This window comes from Herpailurus yagouaroundi, unplaced genomic scaffold (assembly GCF_014898765.1).
Source record: "Herpailurus yagouaroundi ecotype Mexico unplaced genomic scaffold, PumYag 162, whole genome shotgun sequence".
Lineage (NCBI taxonomy): Eukaryota > Metazoa > Chordata > Mammalia > Carnivora > Felidae > Herpailurus > Herpailurus yagouaroundi.
Window position 1 is genome coordinate 2,219,819 of NW_024412403.1, and position 18,397 is coordinate 2,238,215.

General features: G+C 59.8%; 1 protein-coding gene across 1 annotated transcript; it reads right to left on the bottom strand.

Moving 5' to 3' along the window:
- AIRE (autoimmune regulator) lies at nt 1-10,574 on the bottom strand. The gene is made up of 14 exons (XM_040484965.1): nt 10,329-10,574; nt 9,612-9,786; nt 9,262-9,417; nt 8,817-8,891; nt 8,003-8,119; nt 6,919-7,061; nt 6,731-6,811; nt 5,685-5,800; nt 4,579-4,678; nt 3,877-4,059; nt 3,291-3,409; nt 3,104-3,206; nt 1,392-1,460; nt 1-409 (listed from the first exon to the last, which is right to left on the bottom strand). The coding sequence occupies exons 1-14, from the start codon at nt 10,572-10,574 to the stop codon at nt 329-331; spliced, it is 1,764 nt and encodes a 587-aa protein (XP_040340899.1). The 3' UTR covers nt 1-328.
- Nucleotides 10,575-18,397: the final 7,823 nt, after the last annotated feature.

Below are 18,397 nucleotides of genomic sequence, written 5' to 3' on the forward strand. Positions count from 1 at the left end.
TGAAGAGCACATCGAAACCCCACAGAAGTGGTTTTTATTTCAGTGCGCACGGCGCTCTGCGTGTCCACGAAGACGGGCTGTGTCTGCGGGCCCAGTGTGGGCAACACCCGGACCTTTCGGTTTTTCTCAGTCCTAATGTGACCAGCTTCCGGGGATGGGAGGCGTGTCCCGTCGGTCCCTCTCAGGGCGGGTCACCGTGAGCACGAGTGGGAACTCGCTGGCATCTGTTGATTCGGAGATGGGAGGGAGGGTCCGCTCTCAGCTGAGGCCGCGTCTACGGGGGCCTCCCCTCCCCCGGTGCTGCCCCGCAGACCCACGCCGCGCTGGATCAGGAGGGGAAGGTGGGCGCCTCGGCCAGCGGGCGGGCCATGCTCTGGATGGCCCACTGCAGGATGCCGTCGAAGGAGTGCTGGAAGACAGGAGCGCAGAGGACTGGGAGGCCTGCCCGAGCCCCCAGGGGACAGGTGCACACACCGTGGGCTCCAGCGTCCCCTGGAGTCACGAGCATCCCGCCCCTCCTAGTCACAGGTGGGGAAACTGAGGCCTGAAGCACCGCAGGGCACGTCAGGTGAGGGAGGACTCCTCTTTTGGTGCTCTGCCATAGCATCCTGCAAACACGGGGCACGGCCGCCACGGCTCCTCTGCCTCCGTCTTCTTCCCGGCTCCGAGGCAAGACCGGTTCTTCCATCGTGTGCTCCCGCAGGACGGAGGGGGCACGGGGAGACCCAACGTTCCAGCATAATGGGGCGACCGCCCCCTTTCTCCAACGGCATCAGGCGACCGCCCCGCCAGAGCCACAGGGCCAACATCCAGTGCCCGGGGTCACCCTGAAAGACTCCTGCACTGAGACCCACCCGTGCCCAGCCCGCCACACCGGGCAGGGCCCCATGGCCCCAGGAGGCCACGGGCGGGCCACCTGGGTGTGGGAATGGCTGGAGGAGTCTGACCTCCTGTCAAAAGAAGATGGAACCCCAAAAAGGCCCATTTTCTTCACAGCGACTATAGCTGTTCATCTTAGGGTGGAGAGGCTGGGGCTGGGAGGGGCCGTGAGAGGTCCACCAGAGGCAGAGGTTCCGGGGCGCCCACCTCCCCCCCCCCAGGGGGAGTCATGGCATCAGAGCCAGGCTTCAGCGGTGCTGGTGCTGAGGTCCTGCAGCCACTGCCCCTCCCACCCCAGATCTGGGAACTTTCTGCTAGAAGCAGAAAGGGCTCAGGGGCTCCTTTCAGCTCCTTTGCGCGCTAGGGGCTCCCGCATGTGCCGGAAGCAGCCTGGGCCTGTGGTGCTCAGTGCACCCAGCAGGGTCTCCCAGGCCCTCCTCTGGCTCTGGCTGCTTGGGGCTGGGTGGGGGGAGGGGAGGAGAAGGAGGAGCCCCAGCCAGGTGACGCATTACCTCGCTTAGGAGGGATTCCAGGTCGTCCCGGTGCACACCCGGCTCGTGACCAGCAGAACTGTCCCCTGCCTGCAGCCCAGGAAAGGGAGGTCAGCCCACCTCCCACACCCCTGCCGGGCACAGCTGGAACAAAGCGGCACACCACGCAGAGGCAACAAGGGTCTAGGGGACAGTGGCTAATGCCAGGACAGAGGGCATGCTGCCCCCAGCAGGGCCCTGGGAGCTGAATTCTAACACCCAGCTCCTGCCAGGGTCGTGGGCACGAGCGAGCTTGGGGCTCTGGAAGCTGGCTGCCCAAGGCCCCCAGGCCTGCCTGCCTCCACGTGCTGCATGCAACCTTCTGGGGAAAGCCAGGTGACTCAGAACCAGCTAGAAGGGACCGTCGGGGATGGAGAAACTGAGGCCCAAAGAGGAAAGCGTCTGGTGTGGTGCCAGCCATTCACCCATCCGACTAGCATTGCCAGGGCCAACCGTGCCCCCTCCCACCCAACCCCCCCCCTTAAGGGGCCAGAGCCCAGCAGCAGGCTGTCCATGAACAGCCTAGGAGGGAGAGAGGACCATGCTAAGTGGACCCACATGAGACTGCCAGGTTCTGCCTGAAAATAGCCAAATCTGAGCTCCTAAACACAGGCCCTGAGAGGCAACATCAGCCCCTGGGGCGTGAAAAGGGACCCAGCTCCAAGGTGGGGGCGGGGGGGGGGTGCTGCTGGGGAAAGCACTGGGGCCACACCCACATTTTCAGGACAGCCCCTGGGAAGGGAGCCAAGGGGCTGGGACTTCTTAGTCTCCAAAGTCGTTACATTTTACATCACAAAGACAAGGGGGTCTTTGCTAAATTGAGAAAAGAACCCAAGAGTCAATGAAGAAGCATCTTCTGGAGGGAGGGACCCTCTCTGGGGCGGGGTGGCACCCGGCAGGGCGCGCACAGGTGTGGGCTGAGCCGTGGGCGTGCACATAAGCCCCCTCGTGGGCAGAACAGGGGCCCCCGTGCCTGGGCTGGCATCGCACAGGCACAGTGTGTTCGTGGGAGGATGCGGCGCGGCTGGGGAGCACGCCGGGGCACCGGTGGGGTAGGACTTGCCACCACCCAGGGCCCTGAGAGGTTCTTGGGGGTGGCGCAGCAGGGACACGGTCAGGCAGGATGAGGTGCGCCACCTCGAGGCTCCTGGGAACACACGGGTTCTGAGGGAGCCCGGGGTGACTGCTGGGTAGGAGGACAGAGGGAGGCCACTTCTCCCAGACGGCTCCCGGCCGCAGGATGGGGCTTGACAGGGCCCCGGCGCAGGGCCACGGGGGGACTGGGGTCACACTGGGGAGTCAAGTGGGCTTGCTCATCCCCGGTGGAGCCTTCTTGCTGCGGCCGCTTCACCCCCCACCCCACTGTGGGGATCGTGCGCCCCAGGCGCTGGGAGAAGGAGGCCTGGGGGGAGCCCTGCGCTGGGAGACCAGGGGCCTGGGGGGGCCTTGCGCTGGGAGAAGGGGGCCTAGGGGGGGCCCTGGCTCAGTCATCACGAAAGAACAGCCATCCCACAGCCGCTAGTTTCCAACACACGTGATCCGAAGGGAAGCTATTTAAACAACTAAAGTGTATGAAACAGTGAACGCAGGGCCACGGGTCGCGGCGCATCCGCGAAGTTGGCACTCGAGTGTCCCTGGAGGTGTGCCCGCCACCTCGACCCCGCGGGGTCCCCGCCTCCCTGGGCAGCACTGACCTTGGCGGGCCCTGGCGCGGCTCGGGCGGGCGTCGGGGCGGGCGCGCCCTCCTCGGGGGCCGGGGCAGTGTCTCCGGAGCAGGATCGGCAGCGCGGGACGGCCCTGCGCACAGCGGAGGATGGTGTCGTGGGCTGCCGGTCCCCCGCGGTGTCCCTCCCGCTCCTGCGCCCAAGCCGCCGCGCTCACCCGGGCCGCGCTGCGCCCGCGGGGAAGTGGCAGCGCCAGTGGAAGGCGGCGGCGCAGTGCGCGCACCGCAGCGCGTCCGCGCCGTCCCCGCACACGCCGCACCGCGCACCTGCCGGGCCCTGTGGGGGGACAGAGTGGTCACGGTGGGGGGGAGGGGCGCCCACGCCCTCTGCCCCGCCCCCGGGAGCCCAGCGACACCCAGCACCTTTGCTCTGCAGTCCCGAGAGACCTTGCTCCGCCTTAGTGGACCCGGACCCCCTTTAGGGCTGGTCAAGGGGACCCCAGAACCGCCTCCCTTATTGTCCTGTCCATGTGAGGGTGGGCTGGGGTAGGGGTTCCAGGAACCGGGGCGGAATGTATCACCCCTGCTGGAATCCCTCCGGGAGCCTCCCCTCCCTGGTTCTGCGTGCACAACCCCTGCCCCCCCCACCCCCGTCTGGCTCCTCCTCCCTCAGCCCTGACCCCAACCCCCCAGACTACTGCCCCCCTTCCCCGCATGTCACTCCTCCTATTTAGGCTCCGTCTGGTTGTCCTGCGGGCCCTGAGCTCCCAGAAAACAGCCACCCCCACCTCAGCACCCCCTCACCTGCTGCCCCTCGGGGCCCACACACAGTAGGGGGCGCAGGGCTGAGGGGTTCAGCACTGGCAAGGGGGCTGCAGAAGGCGGGGCCAGCAGGTGCTTGTAGGGGCCGGCAGCGTCCATCCCGGCTGAGGGCTCCCTGGACAGTCCCTTGGCCTCTTCCCCCGTCAGCTTCAGCCCCAGGAGGACCTGGAAGCAGAGGGCCGGTGCTTGGAGAGGCCACGGTGGCCTGTGCCTCACCACCCAGGGAGTCAGCGATCACTGGGACCCGGGAAAGCCCCGGGGGCTGGCGTGGGAACCCCACATGGGGTTGGAAAGGTTTGGGTGAAGCTCCTGGCTCTGTGTCCTCAGCAAGGTACTTGACCCTTTTGCCATCTACAGACGGGGTGCCCGTGGCCCTCACGGGCTGTCAGGGAGGACTCCGGATCTACCTGGACGTGTGTTGTATCATTCCTGTCTCTGCTGCAACAAAACGCTTAAAACATTTTTAGAGAATGTTATTAGTAGCCAAAGTGCATCCCCTGAGCCGGGTGACAGAGCTAAGGCCCCACATGGAGCCATTTCCCAGTGTTAGAAGCCAAGCTGATGAGGCCAGGCCGGGGGTGGGGAGTCCCGGTTCCCAGCCTGGGGCCCCACCCATGGGAGTGGCTGGGGAGCGGGGTGGGGGTGGGGGGCCTGCGGTGGGCCTGGGCCTGGGCCCGGGCGTACCTGGGTCTCCGCGGGCGGCTCCTGGGGCTGGGGCTCCTCGGCCTGGGGAGGGTCCCGCTGGCCTCCTCCCCGGAGACAACTGTAGCACCTCCAGGTCCCACTGCTCACGTGGCCCACGTGGTCACCAGCCAAAGACATGCAAGAGGGACAGGGGGGACCACAGACTCCCAGATACACAGGCAGGGGAGGCCTGAGGTCTCCTCCACGTTGCCACTTTCCTTTCGCAGATGGGGAAACCGAGGCCCAGGCTGGACAGTGGGCAGAGCCAGGATGGGAGGACTGCCCCGGCCAGTGAGCAGGAGGGCCCAGGAGGCTGGGAGGCTGAGCCCCGGGGGGGGGGGGGGGGGTGGGTCTTGCCAGGATGGTCAATGTTCCCTCTGCTGAGCCCCAAGAATCCGGACATCTGTTGACCTGCAGAGCCCCGTGCGTGGCTCTCGCTGGCCTTGCCCTCCCGACGGGACCTCTCTGAACTGGGGACCCACCCCCGTTTCCGCAAGGAGGACAGTGCCCAGCAGAAGGGGACACGGTCAAAAGCAGGAAAAAAGAGAAGATGACCGCCCCACCCCTGGAGGCGAATGATGACCTTGGCTGAACGCCCTCATTTAGTGACAAGCATCAGAGACAAGTGGCCTGGTGAAGGCCACTCAGGGAGCAGGGGCAGGGCCAGGGCTCGAAGGTGGGTCACTTCTCCCACGCAGGCTCTTCCCTGCCAGCTGTGGTCACCCGTGGGAGCTGGCAGTAGAGGGCAGGACGCGGTGGGCGGGGGGGAAGGGAGCGCCAGGAGGTAGACGCGGGAGGACTCTGGCCCTGCCCAGGACGGGCACCCACTCTGCCCGACTTCAAGTAGGACCTTGTTTGGAGGAGGGGGGCCGGCTGCTTGTGGGACTTTGGGCTGGGGGTGTGTGGTGAGATGGGACAAGGTGGCCGCTCTTCACTGGGGGGCCTCATTCTGCTTCTCTGCCCTCTGGGGCCCTGCTGGCCAGGCTGGGAGGACCCAGCCTGGGTGACCCGAACAGAGACACTTCCAGGCAGCCCCACACCCAGGTCAGTCGGGCAGAAGTGGCCGTGAAGCCAGCTGGGGGCGGAGAGCGGCCTGCCGGGCTCACCTGGGAATCTCCCGGAGCGGCGGGGACAGGCAGGCCAGGTGGAAGGCCCGGGGGCAGCCGTCACAGCAGATGAGCTCCCCACCGTCCCGGCACACGGCACACTCATCCTCGTTCTTCTGACACGGGCAAGAGACACGCGTATCCTCTGGGAGATCCGGGGAGGCGCGGCGCCCTCCCCGAGAACCTCTCGCAACAGCCCCGCTGCGGCATCCCCAGGGGCCCCCAAGTCCCCTGCCTGCCCCAGCCCTCCCCCACGACACTCTCCCTCTCGGAGATCCTAGTCCCCTGCGCACACCCCCAGGCCAGGCCATCCCTCTTGGGAGGACGGAGCCTCCAGAATGCCCCGTTTCCCGTGGGTGCCTGTGTCCCCAGCAGCGTCCACACTGCCCACCCCGCACGCCCTTCTTCACAGCGCAGTGGAGCTATGACCGGCGGCGTTGCCATCAGCCCCAAGCACCCGCCGTCCCCGCGCCTGGAGCCTGGACGCTGCCTGTGCCCCTGCCTGAATGGCACCACAGGGCCCTCCGGGATGCCTCCTCCAGGCCAGGCCACCCTGCACAGCGATGAGCTCGCTCACTGTAATCACCCCCTGATCCTGCCAGCCGGGAGCTTGGAGGGGGGCAGGGGGACACGGGTCCTGCTCCCTCCTGGGCGCCCGGGGCCCAACAGCGCCTGGCGGGGGGCCGGAGGCGGTCAGATCTGTGGTGGTTTCTGTGCTGTGCTGGATGCTCAGGTCCCTGGCTCCCAGGAGGGGCCACCTCCCCACCCCCTGGCCTGCTGGGAGACTGTGAGACCGGGAACAAGGGCACCCAGCTCAGACCCATGGTTTTAAACACCTGGTAGGACTCACTTTCTCTGAGTTATTTGAACACAAGTTGTGTGCTATCAGGAAAACTGTTACTAAACAAGGAAGCTCGACCCTGTGAACAGAAGCTTAAGGCTCCGTCCTCATCACCCAAGGGAGAGCCCTGGACAGGGGCAAAGGGGCAGAGGGACCCCCTGTGGACGGTGGAGACGAGGGAGTTCCACTGTGGCCTGGGCATTACCTGGTGGGGCTGGGGCTCGCTGGGGAGGGCGGGAGGGGCCTGCACCCTGCCCTGTGCGCCTGCTCTCTGGTCGCCTCCACCCTGCTAGGGAGAAGGGGGCGGGTCACCGGAGTGCGGAGCGCCCTCTGGGCAGGCCCAGCCCCAGCTGAGCTCTGTGTTGGGGGGTGGCTATCAAGGGCAGGGCTTACAGGGGCGGAAGCCTGGGTCCCCTTGGCTCGGACCAGGGTCTTTGGGCCACCGCTACGGGCCTTGTTCTTCCCCGCACCGGGGTCTTCGAACTTGCTGGGAGTATAAAACTCCCCCCCAACCTGGATGCACTTCTTGGAGCCACCTGGGAGGAGGAGCCACCCTGGCTGGCCTGGGAGGCCCAGGAGGGTGGGGGGCAGAGTGGGGGGACAGAGAGGTGGGGGGGTGGGGTGGGGGGGCACTCTGCAGCTGGCTGCTCCCCACCCCCCACCGCCCAGCCCCAGGCAGCTCTGGGACCAGGGTCCTGGGCACAGCAGGGGTCCTCTGCAGGGGGCGAAGGGGGTGCTGCACCCGGCCAAGCGTGTCCACCTGGAATCTCAGAGTGTGGCCTTATTTGGAAGCAGGGTCTTTGGTGATGGGATTAGTTAATATGGGCTCCCGAGGGACACTGAGTCCAGTGACGGGTGTCCTCAGCAAGAGTGGAGAGGACGCAGACAGATACAGGGAGGACACCCTGAGACTTGGGGGCAGTGGCCGCGGCGGTGGGGCCCGTAGCAAGGACTGCTTGCGGGGAGAGGCAGGGAGGACTCTGCCCCGGGGCCTCCGGAGGGAGCACGGCCGCCCACGTCTCCACTTTGGAAACTCCTGCTGTTTTAAGGGCCTGGTGCGTGGCCACTGGTTATAACTGCCATGGTGAACTACTTCGGGGTCCCCGGGACCCTCCCTGGGGGGTGAGACCAGGGCCCGCATTGGCTCCCGGAGGCCAGCTGGCCCTGGCCGTCCGCAGCATCCCTGGCCAGCGTCCAGCAGGAGGGAGGGGAAGGGGGTGGTATGGGGGTGGGGCAGGTGCTGGAGAACTTCCCGGAAGGGGATGAGCCCAAGACCCTGAGGGGCCCCTCCGGGTGGGCAGAGTCACCCGGGAGGTGGCCCTGGACCGCCGACCTCCCAGAAGCCCAGGAGCCCCCACCCTGAGGGACGCCCTCGGTGCCCGTCCCCCCTGCAGAGGTGGCCACCTGCGCGCCAGCTGCACGTGCACCTGGGGCCTGCGTCCCCCTGGCAGCACCCTGGCCTGGCAGTGCCGTCTACCTGACTCAAACACCTGCTGGATGAGGATGCCCTCCACTGCCCCATGGGCTCCGGGGATGTCCCCAGACGACACGGTCACGGCTCTCTGGACCGAAGTGGACGACATGGTCTGAATTCCTGGGGAAGGGAGCACAGGGCGGGGGGCGAGGGGGGGTCATCGATTGGAAAGACGGCCCCTGAGCAACCCCTCCCTGCAGGCCGTGGGGAGCGAGAGGCGCCTGGGCTGCGGAAGCCTTTCCTTCTGTCCAGGGCAGGCCTTGGAGGGGGCCCAGCCCTTCCACGGACAGACAGCCAGCCGGCCCATGTGTAAGTGCAAAAACAGGCCATGGGTGTGTGTGGGGGGGTGAGGCTGTGTGGTGTGTGTGTCCGTGTGGAGTGTGGCATCCGAGCTGACCAAACACGGCAGGCAGGGCCGGACAGGGACCCCCAGGACATGGCCCCGGGCGGTGCTGGGAGGGAGGCCGGGTTCCCAGGGTCTGTCTTCAGGTCAGGTGACTCCGGTCTCCGGGACCCCCCCACCCTGGGGCAAGGAGGGGACAGAAAGGGGCCAGGCTTCATCCGGCTGAGGGACCAAGAAGGATTCTGCGGAGGAAGCACAGTCTGGGCCGGCCCTGAGGACGGAGACACTGAGACGGGCACACGTGGGGTAACCCGAGGTGCCCCTCTTTCCCCAGTGAGGCTGTGCAGCCAAGGCTGTGGGGTGACATGCCAGGCCTGCAGGGTCCCAGCTCCCAGGACAGGCCGGCAGAGGGCAGCACCCCACTGCGCCCTTGACTCGGTGACCCCAGCCCAGGAGGTCGGGAACCTGGCTCACCGTTCCCCAGCAGGGGGCGCTGCGGCTCTGCGTTGCTCTCTGGCTTCCTGGGGTGCTTGGCCTTTGCCTGGGAGCCTGCAGGGGGAGTGTGCAGGGGGAGCCACACCAGCCTGGCCCTCCACTCCCCATGGAGGTGGGGGGGGGTGGTGAATGCTGGCGGCCGAGGGCGCATGCATGCGGGCGGGGCCTCCCAACTCCCGTGGTCCCCTTGCTTTACCGGCTCTGGTGTCCCCGTCAGTAAAAGGAAGTGACCCCCACCTGCCTACTTCTCGGGGTCCTGGGACGAGGGCCGGCTGGGCTCACCCACGAAGCACCCACAGGGATTCTCCGCAGCCCCGGCGGCTGGCCGGGGTGGTGGGGAGAGGGGGGCTCCACGGCAAGGCAGGAGGGGGACGGCCAGTGGTGTCGGGCCGTCTGTGACTGACCAGTACCTCCAACCAGATACCTGGGTTGGAGGTGCCCCTAGGAGACAGTGCCCCGGGTGGGGCGGCCCTGGGCTCCTCCAGGGCCTTCCTCTTGGAGGGAGGTCTGGGCAGCAGCACTGGGGCCTTGGGGCCCGTCGGGGGCTTTCTCCCCTTCCTCGGCTGGCTGAGGTCCACGTCTGCGGGGCGAGCAGGGACCGGGCCTCAAGACCAGAGCCGACGCCCTGGCAAGGTGCGCGAGAGCCGGCCCTTTGACGCTCAGGAGCCAGGACGGTACTCGGTGGTGTCGGGGGGCTCCCTGGCCGCCCCCCTCCCTTTTACAGTCCGGCTCCCGCAGAACCCCAGTTCCTCCCACAGCATCCCCCCCCCCGACCTTTGGGGAAACAGTCTAGGATGGGCTGCAGCCGGGCATATCTCTCCAGATTGTAGTCCTTAAAGAGAACCCTCCAGAAGTCCAGGATGGCAGCTGCGTCTTGGGTCAGAAGCCACGAAACGAGTGCGTGGAAGGCCTGTGGGCAGCCTTCCTTCTCCTTCAGGCGCAGGGTCTCCTGAAGCAAGAGTGGGGGCTGGGAGGCCCCACCTCCTGCCCCCCCTCCACAGCGCCCGCCTCCTGACCCCCACCACTCCACACTCCCCCCTCCTCCTGACTCCCCCCTCCTCCCGCCCCCCTCCTCCCCGGCACCCCCACCTCCCGACACCCCTTCTGTCTTTCTGGAGGGCAGAACACCATCCCAGAGGGAGCTGCAGGTGACCTGGGCACCGTGTCCATGCCCTCAGCTTGCAGCGGGCACGAGGCTGCCTGGGGGTGCTGGGGGTGAAGAAGGCCCACCTGGAACTCATCCTAGGGGAGCCCCTAGCTTAGAGGGCAGCTTGAGGAGGGCTGGGCAGGGGCGCCGGGGAGGCGCTGGAATTCGCCCTGGAGACCCGGTGCCTTCTCCTCTTCACCAAAACAGCCCGCCCACACCCCCCTTCCTTCCCCCCCCACGGGCGGGGCGGGGTCCGTCTGGAGCTCATCTTGCCAGACACTGGCTGGCCGGAGGGCAAGGCTTGGGGAAGGCGAGGGGGACATTGGGGGTCTGTCTGGGCCCACCTGGAACTTGTCCTCGGGGACCACGTCGTGGTCAGCCAGCGCGTGCAGCAGCGGGAAGGCGCTGTCCACAGCCATGGCGATCTCAGTGCGGTACAGCCTCAGGAGGTGACGAAGCACCGTGTCCCCACCTGCCTGGGCCTCACCCGCCGTCGCGGGGTCTGGGGGCGCGGGGCTGGGGGCCCCCTCTCCCCGCCTGGGGTCCCGCGGCCTTGGGGTACCACTGGACTTGTGGGGTGTCTGGGCCATCTCTGCCTTCTGGCCCCCGCGCTGCCCCTGACCTGCCGGGCTCCCGGGCGGGCACCCCTGGTCAGGCGCACCTGGGGGGGCACCTCTGTGAGCCAGAGCCCGTCTCTATTATACTAGGCTCCCCGAGGACAGAGCAAAGGCCGTGTTACCCTTGAGCCAATCAGGGCGGGAGGGAGGGGCAGGGATGAAACTTCCCTGTGACCCAGTAAAGAGAAGGTCCCATCCGCTCCATTCACACCTGCCAGCAGGCTGCTGGCTTCCCTTTCTTCTGTAAAGGAAGCTTCCGGACCGGACCAGGGCCCAACCCCTCCATGAGAGGGCTGGGAGGGCTGTCAACTCCCCAGCTGTGGTTCTGTTCCAATGGGAGACAGCCAGGGCAGACAGGTGCCCTCGGCCTCACCTGGGGCCCCGTGTCTTGGGCACCAGCGGGCACTGTCCAGGTGCTCCGGGGACCGTGGGGCGGACGGGGGCAGCGTCCCAGGTGGGGAGGGGGCATTACCATCCCCACTGCGCCAGCTCAGAGCCCTGGGGCCGGGCTGTAGGGGGGTCAGACGGAAGAGTCCCTGTCTGATGGAGGACCGGGCATATGACGAGTGTCAGTGGGCACAGCAGTGGGCGTCGCTTGGAGGCTGTGTGATGCTGGGCGAGTCGTTTTCCTTCTCTGAGCCTCAGTCCCTCATCTCTAACTTGAGCACATCCCCCACTGGGGGACCCAGCTGCCCCCTACCCTCCCCTTCCTCCAGGTGTGTTAGAAAAAAGGCAGCTGACCCCGTGGACTGAGGCCAGTGCGTGCCTTGTCCCGCTCACAGCCCCGGGGGAAGGGAGGGACGCCCCAGGAGCCTGCTAGGGCTGGCGACAGAGGCTGGGGGGCGGTGTCCCAGAGGGGGTTGCAGCAGAGGGGGGCCGCATCCCAGGCTATGGCGGGCAAGGGCCGGGGACTGGGGTCTGCAAGATGGTCACCCATGGCGGCCCAGTGTGGCGGGGGGCAGAGGGGCCAGGCCGTCCCTGGGCCCAGCCACAGAGCCACAAGAGGACTTCCGGAAGAAGGATCTGGTCAGGCTGGGGCGGGGCTGGAGGTGAGCGCAGGTGCCAGGAAGCCTGGGGTCAGCACAGCGTCGCGTGCAGAGGGGCCAGGATTTCTATACTGACGTGGGAGCTCGGGCTGGGGAGCTGACACGGGAGTCCTGTCTCGGTGTGTCCCCCCCTCCAGGCCGGGGTCCCTGGAAGTTCAGTCCTAGACAAGCTGAGGCTGTCCCAGGGCAGTGTCCTGGGGCGTGTGGGAGCAAGATTGGGCTCTGTGGGGCGGGAGTGGTGGGGCTGTGGGGCTGGTCACCTCAGAGAGCTGGGCCCTGTGAGGGCAGTGAGGCTCAGAACAGGCCGGGGCTGCCATGGAATGTTCTGGGGCTCTCGCCGGGGAGCAGGGCCCTGGGGCTGCCCGCCTCTGGGGCTCCGAGCCCCCGGGCTGCGGTGCTGTGGGTGGTGGCAGTGGAGGTGTGGGACTTGGGGCGGGCCCGCCTGTCCCGCACTGTGCGACCCGCAGACACCCAGAGGGGACGCCCCCTCGGGCCCACACCGGGGCTGCCCTCTCGGAGGGCACGGGCTCGCCCCAGCCCGGGCCTGGCAGCCGCCTCCTGGCCTTTTCCTGTGCCCTCTGGCACGTGTACATCCACGGAAGCACCTGAAGGAAAGCAGAAGTCGAAGTCGCTCCTGAACGCCCTGTCCTCTGGGGCAGCCCTAGTGTCCTCACTCGTGGGGGTCGGGTCTCAGGGAGCAAAGCTCCTTCGTGGCACCTGCTGGGCCCGCCAGCTGCAGAGTTCTCACATAAAGGACCCGGGGCTCTGGGGCCCGGGGCTCAGCGTCCACCTCCTTTGGGCCAGGCTGCCCCCCAGTGCCACTCCACGCTCGGCAGAGTTTTCCCCGGTGGCCGACTGACCAAGGGACACTTTAGCCACCAGACAACGGTCCCCGGGGGATTAGAAACGGCCAACAATACCAAGGTCTTCACCTCGCTTTTCTGGAGCCATGAAAGCCTTGTGGGTGCACCTGTGTCAGCAGCCAGGCCTGGCTCTGCAAAGAGGCTCCTTGGAGAATTTTGGACTTTCCGCCAGGCGGGGGGTTTCCCTGGCGACCCCTCGCTGCAGGTGACCTGGAGCCACCGGGGCTGGTGGGGGCGGCCTGTGAGACCCACAGAGGGGCCGGGCAGGGGGCCCCGCCCTGCCTTCGGCTGGTCACTCCTCTCGTGGGGCTGAGCCTCACTCTGTGCCTCGGCGAGCCACCGGGCACGGCGACATGCCTGCCCCTTGATGGGCCATCTAAGCCTCTGTCCTCGCCTCTGAGGCGTCTCTTCCTCCAGCACGGTCGTTTTATGTTTCAGACATGGCTAGCCCACCCTGCACCACGCCCTGTTGTGGGCATGTTGCAATCACACTCAATCTCAGAACCGCCCTGTTAGGCCAGCGTTATTACCCCCATTCTACACATGAAGGGGGTGAGGATCAGAGAGGCTAAGGAACTTGACCAATGTCACACAGCAAGTCAATAGCCATGGGTGGATAGTGTCTGGGCCCATGCTCTCAGCACACAGGACACTCCTCACGTGCCCAGGCCATGTTGGGTATGTCAGCCGCAGAGAGGGGGGAACCCTTCCCGTGTGAAGTGCCCACAGATTGGGGATGAGCGAGGTCCCTGCGGCAGGGTAGGGTGGGGCCTAGAGGGACCTGCTCCTTGGCCGCTGGGCCTCGGCTCCCTCAAAGAAGCCCGGACACAGTGATCTTCTCTCCTGCCGCAGAGGGACGCTTCAGTCCAAGGGGTTCCCTGGAAAGGGCTAGGCTCCCAGCGGTGAGGAGGCACAAGGTCCCTCAGGAGCCTTAGAACACCAGCCCAGGCCTCGGCTCGGGAACCAGGGCAGGAGGGGCCCTGGGACCTGTCCCCTGGGGACTTCCCAGCTGGTGGGGTATCAGGGCAGGTTCAGTCTCCTGGTGACAGTGTCTCTCAGCCACCAGCTAGCTGTGGGACGCTTTCTGGGTCTCAGTTTGCCCATGAAAGATGCTCCACATCATTACTCATTAGGGGGTGCAAATTAAAGCCAAATGAGGTACCACCGCACCCCCAGTAGGAGAGCCATTCTCAAAAGACAGAAAAGAAAGTGTTGGCGAAACCCTGGAGAAATCGGAGTGCTCCTGTACTGATGGCAGAATGCAAAATGGTGCCTCCACTGAGAAGAAGGTTGGGTGATTCAAGAAGTTTCTTAATAGGTTAATTTTTTTTAAGATTTGATTTTATATTATTTTTAATTAATTAATTTGTTTTATTTTGAGAGAGAGAGAGAGAGAGAGGCAGAGAGAGAGGGAGACACAGAATCTGAAGCAAGTCCAGGCTCTGAGCTGTCAGCACAGAGCCCGACGCGGGGCTCGAACCCACAAAATGAGAGATCATGACCTGAGCCAAAGTCAGATGCTTAACCAACTGAGCCAGCCAGGAGCCCCTTAAGATTTTATTTTTAAGTAATCACATCCAGTGTGAGGCTGGAACCCACAACCCCGAGATCAAGAGTTGCATGCTCCATTGACTGAGCCAGCTGGGGGCCCCAATATGCTAAGTTCTTAAATAAGAATTACCATATGACCCAACCGGCCCCCTCCCAGATATACCCCCCAAGAACGGAAAGGAGTTGTTCAAACAAAAATGGGTACACAAATGCTCACAGCAGCATTACTCACCACAGCTAAAGGGTGGAAATAACCCAGATATTCGTCTACAGAAGAATGGATCAATCAAATGTGGTCTGTCCACAACAGAATTATTCAGCCATGAAAAAAGATGAAGTGTTGACATGCATTACAATGTGGATACACCTCAAAAACATTATGCTAAGTGAAATAAGCCAGACATAAAAGGCCACTTATTGTATGATTTCATTTATATGAAATACCCAGAGGAGGCAAATCCACAGAGGGGATTGGGGCTGGGGGGAAGGGGTAAGGAGATTGCTGATGGGTATGGAGTTACCATTTGGAGTGACGGAAAGTTCTGCAAATAGACAGTGACGGTTACACAACATTACAAGATACTAATTGCCGTTGCATTATCAACTTCCATAAAAATTATAAATTTTATGCGTATCTTACTACAAATAAAAATGCTAAAAATCAATCGGACATATTTGTGTGGGTCTATTTCTGGGTTCTCTACTCTGTTGCATTGATCTGTGTGTCTATCCCTCCACCAGTACCACACAGTCTTGACTACTCTAACTATATAATAAACCCAGTAGATCACTTCTCAGCCTTTTGGCTAAGATCAAGTGTAGTATAATAAATCCAGTAGACCATCTCCTCCCATTTTATCCTTTGTTTTCAAAATTGTTTCAGTTTCCTTAGTTCGTTTGATTTACCATATACGTTTTAGAATAATTCTATTTATAAAAGATCTTTCCAGGATTTTGATAGGAATTGCATTAAATCTATATATCAATTTGAAAAAAAAACAGAAAAAAAAGGGGGGTGCCGGGGTGGCTCAGTAGGTTAAGCGTCTGACTTCAGCTCAGGTCATGATCTCACAGTTCGTGGGTTTGAGCCCCGTGTCAGGCTCTGTGCTGACAGCTTGGAGCCTGGAGCCTCCCTCCCATTCTGTCTCCCTCTGTGCAGCCCTCCACACTCTGTCTCTCTTTCAAAAATAAATAAACATTAAGAAATTAAAAAAAAACTCTATATATCAATTTGAGGGCAATTGACATCTGGGTATTGCAATCCATGAACATGGTATGTCTCTCCATTTATACAGAGCTTCATTGATTTCTTTCATCAGTGTTTTGTAGTTTTCAGCAAACAAGTCTTAAACATGTTTTGTTAGACTTACACCTAAGCACTTACTTTTGAGCAAGTGTAGTTTTGTGATTCTACTTCTGGTGTCCACCTGTTTGCTCATTATTAGCATACAAATGCTTTTTTGCATATTCATCTTGTATCCTACAACCTTGCCGAACTCCCTCTATTGGTTCTAGAAGTTTTAGGGTTTTGTTTTGTTTTGTTATAGAATCTTTGGGATTTTCTACAAACAAAATCATGTCATCTGGAAATAGAACAGTTTGAGCTCTTCCTTTCCAATGTATATGCCTGTTAATTTCCTTGCCTTGCCTTACTGCACTGCCTAGAACTTCCAGCACTATGTTGAATAAAAATGGTGAGGGGGCGCCTGGGTGGTTCAGTCAGTTAGGCATCTGACTCTTGATTTCGGCTCAGGTCATGATCTCATGGTTCATGAGTTCGACCCCAGCACTGGGTTCTCTGCAGTCAGCACAGAACCCACTTTGGATCCTCTGTCCCTTTCTCTCTCTGCCCTTCCCTCCCTTGCTCATGCTTTTTCTCTCTAAAATAAGTAAACATTAAAACAAAACAAACTAAAAAGTGGTGAGAATGGACATCCTTGCCTTGTTCCTGATCTCAGGGAGAATGTCTCCAGTCTAGCACATTAAGTATAATGTTAGCTGCAGGTAAGTTTTCTTTATCAATTTTAGAAAGCCCCTTTCTATTCCTATATTTATGAGAGTTTTTATCATGAATGTGTGTCGAAATTGTCAGATGCTTTTTCTGCATTGTGATCAATATGATCATGTGATTTTTTCTTCTTTTTTGCAGCACTTTTAAAAAATATTAATTTATTTTAGAGAGAGAGAAAGAAACAGAGCATAAGCAAAGGAGGGGCAGAGAGAGAGAAAGAGAGAGAGAGAGAGAGAGAGAGAGAGAGAGAGAGAGAATCCAAAGCAGACTCCAGGCTCTGAGCTGTCAGCACAGAGACCAACGAGAGGCTCAAACTCACAAGTTGTGAGTTCATGACCTGAGCCAAAGTTGGATGTTCAACTGACTGAGCCACCCAGGCACCCCTTCTCCCTTTTTTTCTTTGTCAGTCTTGCTAGATGTGTATTGATTTTTCAAAAAAATTTCTCAGAGAATCACTCTACTTCATGGATTTTCTCTATTATTTCCTGTTTTCACTTTTATTGATTTTTGCTCTTATTTTGACTATTTCTTTTTTTCTGCTTGCTTTGGTTTCATTTTTTCTCTTTTTCTTATTATTTTTAGAGAGAGAGAGAGAGAACACAAGTGTGGGAGAGGGACAGAGGGAGAGAATCTTAAGCAGGCTCCACACTCAGCACAGAGCCCGATGTGGGGCTCGATCCCACAACCCTGGGATCACGACTTGAATTGAAATCAAGAGTCAGGCATTCAACCAACTGAGCCACCCAGGCACCCCTGCTCTTTTTCTTCTAAGTCCTTGATGTGGGTGCATAGACTTTTGGTTTGAGAGGTTTCCTCTTTCCAAGGTCTGCATGAGTGCCACAACATTCTCTTAGCTCTGTTTACCTGCATCTCACAATACTGGGTATGTTGCTGTGTTTGTTTTCATTCAGTTCAATGTATTTCTCTTTAGCTCAGGGATTATTTAGAAGCGTGGTGTTTAGTTTTCACGTGATTGGAGACTTTTCTGTCAGCCCTCTGCTATTAATTTCTAGTTTGACTCCAGTGTGATCGGAAAACACATTTTATACGATTTCACTTCTGTTAAGTTTGTTGGGGTTTGTTTTATGACCCAGGATACAGTCTGTCTTGGTACACAACTGTGGACACTTGAAAAGAAAGTGTGTGTGCTGCTGCTGGGTGGAGTGTTCTGTAAATGTTGATTAGATGTTGACTATTAGCTGATGGTGACGTAGGGTTTCTCTACGCCTTTGCTGAGAGAGGGATGCTGATGTCTCCAGTTACCTTGTGGATTTCTCTCTTCCTTTCAGTTCTATTCGGGTTGCCATATATGTTTTTCAGCTCCATTGTTTGTTGCATACATGCCTAGGCTTTCATGAATTCCTGCTGGATTAACTGTTTCATCACTATAAATGGTGAAAGGGTCCATTTTCATTGTTCTGGTCATTTTCTTTGCTTTGAAATGTACTTTAATATAAGATAGCCATGTTGTTTTCTTCTGAACAATGTTTGCATGATACATCTTTTCCCATCCATCTGTGACTTCCCATCTACCTACATTGCTATAGTTGAGGTGAAGTTCTTGCACACAGCATATAGTTGGTCATTTAAAAAACTCTACTCTGCCAAACCAGGCTTTTCACTGGTATACTTAGAAAATTGACATTTCATGTAATTATTGATGCGTTGGGACTTAAATCCTCCACTTTACGTTTGTTTTCTGTGCCTTCTCTCTGCTTTTTATTTCACTGTTTTCTTTTTCCTGCCTTCCTGTAGGTTATCTGAACTCTTTTTGGAGTCCCATTGTGATTTGTCTATTGTATCTTCTTGTATAGATTGTTTGTGGTTGCTTCAGGTATGATATTCTCTATACATAAGTTATCACAGTCTACTGGTGTCGACATTTTACCAGTTTGAGTAAAGTGTAGAAACCTCACCTCACTCTGTCCTTTTAGCATTCCCATTTATAATGTAATTGTCTTAAATATTTCTTCTGAGTACATTTAGAACCAGTGTGATAATCTTGGCTTCCACTGTCAGACATAAATCTGTAAAACTCAAAAGAAGAAGGAAAATGCATTTACCCACATTTTTACTCTCTTCATTGTTCCTCTTTCCTTATTGATGTTCCAGAATTCCTTCTTTAATCATTTCCTTATGGTTGGGTGGGTTTTGTTTTTTTTTTTTTGGTTTTGTTTTCTTTTTTCCTGTTTGGGTATTCTTTTAGGGTCAGTCTGCTCGTGACAAATCCTTTTCGTTTTCCTTTATCGGAGAACGTCTTGGCTCCTCCTTCATTTCTGAAGGAACTTGTCGCCGGATACAGAACTCTGGGTTAGCGGTTCTCCT

Excerpts from the sequence above, each read along its gene's own strand:
- AIRE (XM_040484965.1), bottom strand. The coding sequence starts at position 10,574 with ATGGCCCAGACACCCCACAAGTCCAGTGGTACCCCAAGGCCGCGGGAC. Across the intron at positions 6,812-6,918 it reads GGACCCAGGCTTCCGCCCCT|GGTGGAGGCGACCAGAGAGC; the intron begins GTAAGCCCTGCC and ends TCTCCCTAGCAG. Across the intron at positions 1,461-3,103 it reads CCGCGCCAGGGCCCGCCAAG|GCAGGGGACAGTTCTGCTGG; the intron begins GTCAGTGCTGCC and ends CCTGGGCTGCAG.